Source organism: Aquarana catesbeiana, linkage group LG01 (genome assembly GCF_042186555.1).
Source record: "Aquarana catesbeiana isolate 2022-GZ linkage group LG01, ASM4218655v1, whole genome shotgun sequence".
Classification (NCBI taxonomy): domain Eukaryota; kingdom Metazoa; phylum Chordata; class Amphibia; order Anura; family Ranidae; genus Aquarana; species Aquarana catesbeiana.
In genome coordinates, this window is record NC_133324.1 from 558,573,404 (window position 1) to 558,583,708 (window position 10,305).

Consider the following 10,305-nt stretch of genomic DNA (forward strand, 5'->3'; position numbering starts at 1 on the left):
ATACGGCCAGCGGTCAAAATGTTCCTATCCTGAACATGATTCTTTCACGCTCAGAAGAGGGAGGTTTAACCTCGCCTACACGCAAAAAAAAAGGCCAAAAGCTCCTAAACTCAAGTTTACAGTGCCCTGAAAAAGTATTCATACCCCCTTGACATTTTCCACATTTTGTCATTACATCCAAAAATGTAAAATGTGTTTTATGTGATAGACCAACACAATGTGGCACATATTTATGAAGTGGAAAATGATAAATGGTTTTCCATATATTTTTGTTTACAAATATCTGAAAAGTGTGGCGTGCATTTGTATTCAGTCCCTTTTACTCTGATACCCCTAACTAAAATCTAGTAGAACCAATTGCCTTCAGAAATCTTCTAATTAGTAAATAGAATCCACTTGTGTGTAATTTAATCTCAGTATAATTAGCTCGTTCTGTGAATCCCTCAGAGGTGGTTTGGAGAACCTTTAGTGAACAAACAGCATCATGAAGGCCAAGGAACATACCAGACAGGTCAGGGGTAAAGTTCTGGAGAAGTTTAAAGCAGGGTTAGATTTAATAAATAAATAAATGAATCCCAAGCTTTGAACATCTTACGGAGCACTGTTCAATCCATCTTCTGAAAATGGAAAGAGTATGGCACAACTGCCAACCTGCCAAGACATGGCCGTCCACCTAAACTTACAGGCTGGGCAAGGAGAGCATTATTTAGAGAAGCAGCCAAGAGTCCCATGGTAACTCGGGAGGAACTGCAGAGATCCACAGTTCAGGTGGGAGAATCTGTCCACAGGACAACTATTAGTTGTGCACTCCACAAATCTGGCCTTTATGGAAGTTGTAAGAAATATAGCCATAAGAATTCCTTTTTGTGAGAAGCTATGTGGGGGACACAGCAATGTGGAAGAAGGTGCTCTGGTCAGATGAGAGCAAAGTTGAACTTTTTGGCCAAAAAGAAAAATGCTATGTGTGGTGCAAAACTAACACTGTACATAACCCTGAACACGCCATCCCCACCGTGAAACATGGTGGTGGCAGCATCATGTTGTGGGGATGCTTTTCTTCAGCTGGGACAGGGAAGCTGGTCAGAGTTGATGGGAAGATGAATGGAGCCAAATACAGGGCAATCTTAGAAGAAAATCTGTCCTAGTCTGCAAAAGACTTGAGACTGGTGCGGAGGTTCACCTTCCAGCAGGACAACGACCCTAAACATACAGCCAGAGCTACAACGCAATGGTTTAGATCAAAGCATATTCATGTGTTAGAATGGCCCAATCAAAGTCCAGACCTAAATCCAATTGATAATCTGTGGCAAGACTTGAAACTTGCTGTTCAAATGCTCTCCATCCAATCTGACAGAGCTTGAGCCATAAGAAAGAAGAATGGGCAAACATCTCACTTTCCTTGATGTGCAAAGCTTGTAGAGATATACCCCAAAAGACTTGCAGCTGTAATTGTAGCAAAAGGTGGTTCTACAAAGTATTGGCTCAGGAGGGCTGAATACAAATACACGCCACACTTTTCACATATTTATTTGTAAAAAATTTGGAAAACCTTTTGTTTATCGCATAAAATCCCATTAGAATACATTTACATTTTTGGTTGTAACAGGACAAAATGTGGAAATTTCAAGTTGTATGATTACTTTTTCAAGACACTTGTAGAAGCTGCTAATGTACATTAAGCCTTACTGGTCTGCCAGTTTAACACTGTAGCCTCTTCCCTCTTTTTTTTTTTTTTTTTTTTTTTTTTCACTAGTTGTCAGCCTGTAAACATCCATGAAAATCTGACAGTGAATCTTATATCTGGCTGCTTGGTGTTGGCAAGAACACCAGTAGTGCATGGAGTGCTATACATTATTTACTCAAAAACATACACGCGCATGCTTTTGTGATCTCGTGGTGTTTTTTTTGTGTTGGCTAGTGGAGAGGGATTAGAACTCCTGTCAGTTTTTATTATTTGTCTGCCCCCTGCTGGGGAGATTCACCCTCTCACTTTGTCCTGTTTACCATTATCATTGACAGTAAAAGAAAATCCCAAATTTTGGGTTATCCCCCAAAAAGTTGTCTTGTACAACGTCTTAATATTACAAAAAACACTGCATATTGTCTGGTGTTTAAAGCTGAATTTTAGTTAAAAATGGTTTTCACCTTTTATAGCTTTAGTGACCAAACTTCCCTGTAATAAATTATGTCCTGTTTCATGCAGGCAGCTGGATCCTGGAGAAATGTGCACTGCACGGATGCCTGGCCTTCTTCCGGTCTCTGAAGTTCAGGCACTGCAATGGTTGGTTTTTTGGGCTGAATTCAATAGAAAAGGTGCCCGACTGGTACCCACCTCCTCTGTTGAAAAGTTCTTTCACTGCTTGTAACACAATCCTCTGACTAGGGAAGAGTCGTCTGACTTGTAGTATTTTCTCCCCTATTCAGCAATAGTGTTACTTGCAGTGAAAGAACATTTTTCAATTGAGGGGGTGGGTACCCATTGGGAGTTTTTCTGTTGCATTCAGCCGGAAACCCAAAGCTAGTAACCACTGCGGTATCAAAGGTTTAAAGTCAAGAAGAGACATTCCTGCAGTGAAGATTGCTCCAGGATCCAACTACCTGCACAGCGTGGGACATATTTCATTACAGGTGACTAAAGCTGTAGCTGGGCTAAAAATATATATATATAGCTTTTAAATGTCATCGGATTTATATGAAAATCAGTTGGGGACATTAAAAGTAAAAAACTCGACCCATGCAATTGTTTAATTGCTCTTTACAAATGAGCCTGGTGCTTCAGTTTGTAAAGTGTATTCAACCCCAACAACAAAAATGTAATGTATTGCAGCTTACAACCCTCAAATGTGGTGGCTGCATTGGTTTTCTTTTTTTTTTTTTCCACATTTTTATTTGGTAGCCATGCCAGTAACACACTTCCTGACCTAGGGTGAACACCTAGGGTTACTGTACTGTATGGAGGAGCAACATGATCACCCTAGAGACTAAAGACTAGACTAAAGACTAAAGAACACTTCCCCTCTTCTCTTCCTCCTAGTCTATAGAGTGCGCTCTGAGCAATGCTGATGGCAATCAGAAAAGCGCACAGAAATTTGAGGTTACTGGATTTCTGCAAGGAGTGACGGGTATATTTATGCACTTGTCACACAAACATGCTCAGTGCTAGAAACCGCAATGATGAGCAAATATTAAGAGACTAAGGCTCCTTTCACATGGACGATCTGATCAGGTCTGCCTGTTAGTTTTCCAGGCAGACCCAATCGGATGGTCCATGTATTCCTATGAATTGGCGGGTGTAAACAGATTTGTGAACATGTACACCCACCACCTACCTCAAATCCATTCTGGTCCGCTTAAAAAAACAGAAGAAAATCAATCCCCCTCTGTCTGGGTGGATCAGAGGGCACTCCATTTACACCCAACTGCCTATAGACCAAAGTGGGCTGCGTCCGCTCTGCATAAACTGACAAGACACAAACCTGTCACCTGCCTTGCTCAGCAGGTGATCGGCAGACGTATCCCCTGCTGAGCAAAGTGGATTGAAAGGGGCCCCGTTGTTAGGGTTTACATACAGTGTAAGTCATATAGAGATTTTTTTAATAATAATTATATTTAAGTACATGTCCCTGTTGGATGTGGAAAGTATATTTCAGTTAAATTCCAGTGCTGTAATTTTTTTTTGTCTTTGGGAATCCGTTTCCGCTCTGCTGGTGGTGCTTCTGTCTTTTCTATCCTATCTATCTAATTTATCTATCGATCTATTTTCTTAGATATGTTAATTTATAAAAGTGATATTGTATGTTTTCATTTCAGTAAGTGTGGTGATCTAGAAGAAGAACTGAAAAATGTAACGAACAACTTAAAATCTTTGGAAGCTCAATCTGAAAAGGTGAGTAATGCTGATATTGCATGGTAGATATGTTGTCCAATACCCAGAAAAATCAGATTTTTTGCCTGTACTATAAATGATTGGCAAGCATAATTTTATAAATGTTTCCTTTTTGAAGTGAACAATTTTTTTTATTTTATTTTTTTTTGTTCATGAACTGGGTATCTGGAAAGAAAAACTTCAGTTTGTAATTACTTTTCTATCGTTCTTTGCTTGCAAAATTACTATTCCAGTTAGTGGAAGGATAAGTGCACCCTGCAGACATTTCACAGTACAATGTACACAAATTTCTGATTCTCTCTGCAGAGGAAAGAATCTGTTATCCTTCCTCTTGACTTGGATTCTACTAATATTGAACTTTCATCAGCAGAAATAAACTCCCGTTTTCAGTATGAGTTTCAGGAAGGGGGCTCATGAGACTGCATGGTAGAGTATACTGTATGGCCAAAAGTTTGTGCACACCTGACCATCACACTTATATAAGCTTATTGGATATCTCGTTTCTAAAGCAGTGGCATTCAAGTTCATTGCAAAGTTTAGGGTTGAGGTTAGGGCTCTGTGCAGTCTACTTTAGTTTCTTGACACTAAACTCCTCAAACCATGTCTTTTTAGACAATTGTCTAAAATTAGACCTGAGCGCCTTTTTTCTAGCTAGTCTCACAAGAAAAAGTTGCCTTTTTAAATACTGTTTGAAGAACAAGTGTCGATGAGTAAATACATTCTGCATTTTCCCCATTCAACAAGTACAATCGCTTCATTGCCAGGAAGCATTCGCCCATGCAGACTTCTAATGGCGTGTTTTTTTTTTTTTTTTTTTTTTTTTTTTTTTTGTATTTTGTCTTTCTAGTATTCTGAAAAAGAAGACAAATATGAAGAGGAAATAAAGATTTTAACAGACAAACTAAAAGAGGTAAGAAAGTGGAAGAATGCATTGTTTATGCAGTACATAGTGGTCTTGTTACATACACATATTCTCAGATTAGAAGTGTATTTTCAGTGCCAGGAGTGAAAAAACAATACTAAGCTTGACTGAACTTCTGATGATGGGGGGGAAAAGGGTGTTGTCAACATTTACAGAGAGCTGTGTTGACAGTGTGGGGGAGTGAAGGGATACCTTCTGTAGAATATCAGACCACTGAGTACTTTCTTGTGCACTCAATTTTTAGTTTAATCCTATCTCCTTCACAGGCTGAAACCCGGGCTGAATTTGCAGAGAGAACAGTTGCCAAACTAGAAAAGACTATTGATGATCTTGAAGGTAAACCATTTTTACTATCCTCGAACAGTGTGTGTGTTTTTATTTATTTACCGTATTTATCGGCGTATAACACGCACATTCATTTTAAGAGGGAAGTTTCAGGGAAAAAAACTTAAATTTTAAATAAGGAACTTTGAAGCAAAATAAGGGTCAGTGCCCATCTGCAGCCTCACAAGTGCCATCAATGCAGCCTCATCAGTACACATCAATGCAGCCTCACCATTGCCATCAATGCAGCCTGATCAATGCCCATCTGCAGCCTCACAAGTGCCATCAATGCGGCCTCATCAGTCCACATCAATGCAGCAGCCTCACCATTGCCATCAGTGCAGCCTGATCGATACCCATCTGCAGCCTAGAGGGGACAGGGAGGGGGGTGTGACGAGCGCCGACAGATTACATACAGTGAGAATCTCCTATGTTAGACAGAACAGTGGTCCAATGGCGGCCCAGGAGACGGGACTTCCTATTACAGAGGCCACCAAGTAAACAAAAGTTTCTCACTGTATGTAATCTGACGGCGCTCGTCCCGCCCCCTTCCCTGTCCCCTCCGAGGCAGCTAAAATTGAAGTATTGGCGTATAACACGCACACACTATTTGCACCCAATTTTCATGGTGAAAAAGTGAGTGTTATACGCCAATAAATACAGTATTTATTTTTTAACTTGTGCTGCATCATTTAGTAAATATCTCTATCATGGTGTCATGTGTATACACATTGTTTTTGTATAGTGTATTTTCTTCCTGTGTAAGAAATGGCATTAAAGCAGATCTTCACTGCATCCAAGAATCACAAACCCTATTTAACCACTTTAATACCAGGCACTTAGACACCTTCCTGCCCAGCTTTCAGTGCTGTTGCAATTTGAATGACAATTGCGCGGTCATGCTACACTGTACCCAAACAATTTTTTTATCATTTTGTTCCCACAAATAGAGCTTTCTTTTGGTGGTATTTGATCACCTCTGCAATTTTTTTTTTTTTTTTTGGGCATCAAATAAAAAAAGACCGAAAATGTTGAAAAAAAAAAGGTTTTCTTTTGTTTCTGTTACTTTTTTTTGTAAATACGTACGTTTACTTCTTCACTGACTGGTACTGATATGGCTGCACTGACGGGCACTGATAAGGTGGCACCGATGAGGTAGCACTGACAGGCACTGATGATGGGCACTCATAGGTGGGCACTGATGGGTGGCATTGCTGGGCATCCCTGTTTTGTAAATTGCCACAGAGGTGCCAGTCAGTGCCCATTTGTGGGCACTGATTGGCTTATTTTGGGCATATTTTTTTTACATGTGGATGGCCATGGGGGATGTACCTGGCCATCCACATGCTGGGGGCTTCCCTGGTGGTCTAGTGTGGGCATCTGAGGTGGGGCTGCGCTAATAAACAATCAGCGCAGACCCCCCCCCGTCAGGAGAGCCGCCGATCGTCTCTCCTCTACTGGCATCTGTCAGACGCGAGTGAGGAAAAGCCAATCAATGGCTCTTCCTGTCAACATCGTGATCGGCCATGTACAAAGAGCCTCCACCGGAGACTCTTTACCGAGATCGGTGTAGCGGTGTGTCAGACTGACACACCGCACCACCGTTCGCCGCAATGCATGCCCCCACTGGCACGCGGCGGCTGTTATCCTGCTGGACATCATTTGACGCCCAGTCAGGATAACTGAACCACCGCCCGGCCGTCACTCTGCTATAGGCCGGGCGGGAAGTGGTTAATTTTTATTGTATATAGCAAACTCCCCCATCCATCCATCCATGTCTGCATGCTTTATTTTGTTTAGAAATCAGGTTTGCTTTTAAAGTCCTGGTTTAAACCATTTAATTCATTCCATATTTTACTTTGCATATCTGTTAGTGGAGAACCCAAAAGAAATTAAGTCTATTGACCCCGTGCAGAATTCAGTGGAGGAATTCAGTCAGGTTATGAGCATTGCTTGAGATATGATTGCAAATTTAAAAATGACAACAACCTTCCTTTCTTCCCCTGACACACAAAGCTATGAGTCAGTCATCCCAGCACACAGGGACCCTGTTGATGATGTAAACGTGCAGGTAAGGGTTTTTTATTGTAAAGGAGACAGTGCATGTCTCTTCTGCAATAAAACGCCTGCCTGCTCGCAGCTTGCGATAACGCAACGCAGTGGAAGAAAACCCTCCTGTTTTCAGCCAAGAGAGCTGCCATCTTGGCCTCTGTTTAATCTTCACCTGCCATGAATGCTGCACATGTGATCAGTTATGACACCAGCCATTGGATGGTTTGACCGTTTTAGAGCACAACCAGTGACAGTTACATTTCCATCACGTGCCAGGAATGTCACTTTTTTAAACTGTTAAATCAGTGGGTTTACTTCTGCTTTAAGTGGTGATATCTAAGTACTGGTCATCTTTAACTGACTAGTTTAGCCTTTATTACACCACTGCCTTCATCTTTCTGGCATCTATCTCTCACACAGTATCCTTTGTTACTTTTACCATTAAAAAAAATATATATCCTTAATACTGAGATGAAATTGTGTCACCTTTGTAATAGTGTGTGTTTGTATTCTTTCATTTCAAAATTATCATCATGAACCGTGTCATGGACAAACCTCAAAGGGATTTATAAAGCAGAAAATTTGACTTTCACCAAACCTTCACATGGTGGTGAATCAAGCACTGTCATGGGAAAACACACACCAGGAAGATTCACCTGCTGTGAGATGAATATCAGGTTCACTGCTTTATAAGTAAGCCCTATAGCACTGTCCTTCAAACTTTAGGAGGGCTGGACTGTGGCCATTCGAAGTAGAAAAAGTCCTGGCATTGAGAATAAAACAATGCCCTGTCTATGGTGTCAGTGGGAAGAATTGTGCCCCATCATTGGTGTTAGTGGGAGTATTTGCGCCCCTTCGTTGGTGTCATTGGAAGGAATTGTGTCTCATCATTAGTATTATTGGGGCCCCATCATTGGTGTCGTTGGAAGAAATTGTGCCCCGTTGTTGGGAGAAGTTGTGCCTCAAGGGCTGGATAAAAGCAAGCAAAGGGCCACAGTTTGGAGACTACTGCTCTATAGTTTTACTAAAACAAAAGAACTTTCTTTCCCCAGCATGGCTTTTGCTACAAAGCCCCTTTACTTAGCTGTGCAAATAAATAAGCTTTCCATGACCTCTTGATTGATAGTATATTACTGAGAGTAGAGCAGAGCAGACAGTAATAAATGTTCTTGGAGGGACTCAAACCAGGGACACAGAACTGCAAGGCAGATGTGTCACTTGGGCTGGTCATAGATGATTTGTTTTTTTGATCAGCCAGAGGGCTGATCATGTTACATTTTCCACTCTAAATATGGGGGACTTTGCCTTTTAAACTATATTGTTTATCTGAAGTATTAATTTACCTTGATAGATCTTATTTAAAATAACTATTACCTACTTAAGTAATGACATTTTGTTACTAACAAAAACCACTACAGTACTGATTATCAGCATTCATTAGTTTGCCTACATAAAACTACTGAACGCTGATTACTACTTAGTTGCTATAAGTTATTGCACTTAATTGCTTTGGACTATAATCTGATATAAACTCCAAAGCATTTTGTATGATCAAATAAATGAGATGGTGTATAAAAACTAATTCTGTAATGTTTTTTTTTTTTTTCTTTGTTCTTTTTTTCATGCTGTCTCGTTTTATTCTTCATCTATATTTGGTTCTTCACCTGTCCTTCCGAATCATTCCTGCTACTTCTGTCTGGTAGATGAGTTATATGCCCAGAAGCTCAAGTACAAAGCTATCAGCGAGGAGCTTGACCATGCTCTCAATGATATGACATCATTGTAGACACTCTTTGGTTTTATGTGATGTGGCTTTTCTGTTCTGTCAGCTATTTTCTTTGAATTTCCTCACTGCTCTCAACCTCTCTAAGAAATAAAAGTCTCTACACCTTTTAAATTCTATCTTTCTTTCTTTACTTGTGTGTTATGCATGTATGACTGAGCAAACACTATAAAGGGTGAAGGTTTTTAGTTACAGTATATTTATTTTTTTTATAAATAAAGCAAACCACATGGAGTACACACTACTATGGGTTTATGGGCCATGTATATATCAAGACACCATTTTTTGTTTTGGTTTATTGCTTTGAAGGGTAGCTCATCATTTTGACACTTTCTAACTTGATTACATATATAGCACTTATGTTCTGCATGTTCAGACAGGGCGCTTACTAAAGTCACCAAAGTTATATTAGTAAAGTATAGCTTTCTTCCTATCTTTCCAAAAATCCAAAGACCTTGATAGGACAGATCTTTTAATTGTTATGTCTTCGTTTCAGACAATTTGGCTAATGCCAAAGAAGAAAATATGGGAATGCATCAAGTTATGGACCAAACGCTACTTGAACTCAACAATTTATAATCGAAAGTGAAGAAAAAACCTGCACATCATTCCTTCTTAAAGTCTTTCATTCTCACTTATTATCTCTTAACATTCCAGGGGAAAGCAGCAATGAATGCGACCAAATATTTTATTTTTTAAAAGAAACCATTCACAAACATGAGCTTAAACCTCATTGTGCCGTGCCTTTTTTAATATTTCTTTTTTTATATGCTAAGGTCCCATGTACATTACTAGATTAGTCACAAATGTCTTCAGTGTTTTTTGTCTCCTATGTTATTCTGTTACAAGACCACAAAGTGTTGAAAAGCTATTACAGAAGTATGGGAAGCCCAACAAATAAAACAAAACTAGGAAAAGTGTTATTTGTAACAATGTTATGGTGGTTATTGTGAAAATATAAATTCTTTATTAAATATGGCACATTTTGGATACAATGATCAGGTTTTAAGTCAACATTAATGCTTTCACATTCAAAGAGATACATTCAAAGCGGAACTTTACCCAAAGGTGAATTTCCGCTTGTTTGCATCCTTTTTGAGGGGGAAGCGGGTACCTGCTCTTGACAGGTACCCGCTCTGACTTCTAGGGCAGATCGCTGTGGCGATACATACGAGTATGTTCAGTCATCCCCAGTATTTGTAGCTGTTGACTCTTACATTTTTTGGGGGGGGGAGATTGGAGCTCCTCTTTAATGCACTGAAATATTCAAATAATTGCAGTAACGTTCCTAAGAAGTTTTTTATTGGGCACCTAAATGAACCCGTACGCAATCCAGAA

At 39.9% G+C, this 10,305-nt stretch overlaps 1 protein-coding gene across 4 annotated transcripts in view; it reads left to right on the forward strand.

Moving 5' to 3' along the window:
• Positions 1-9,965, forward strand: part of TPM4 (tropomyosin 4) — a 111,165-nt gene extending 101,200 nt beyond the window's left edge. For 2 of the 4 annotated variants that reach the window (XM_073596194.1, XM_073596213.1), the window contains 4 exons: positions 3,811-3,886; positions 4,734-4,796; positions 5,075-5,144; positions 9,464-9,965. In XM_073596194.1, the coding sequence (XP_073452295.1) occupies positions 3,811-3,886; positions 4,734-4,796; positions 5,075-5,144; positions 9,464-9,546 (292 nt within the window). In that variant the 3' untranslated portion in view covers positions 9,547-9,965. Of the gene's footprint in view, positions 1-3,810; positions 3,887-4,733; positions 4,797-5,074; positions 5,145-8,887; positions 9,082-9,463 lie in introns of those variants that run through there. The other 2 variants (XM_073596205.1, XM_073596223.1) reach the window with 1 other exon arrangement.
• The last annotated feature ends 340 nt before the right edge of the window (positions 9,966-10,305 follow it).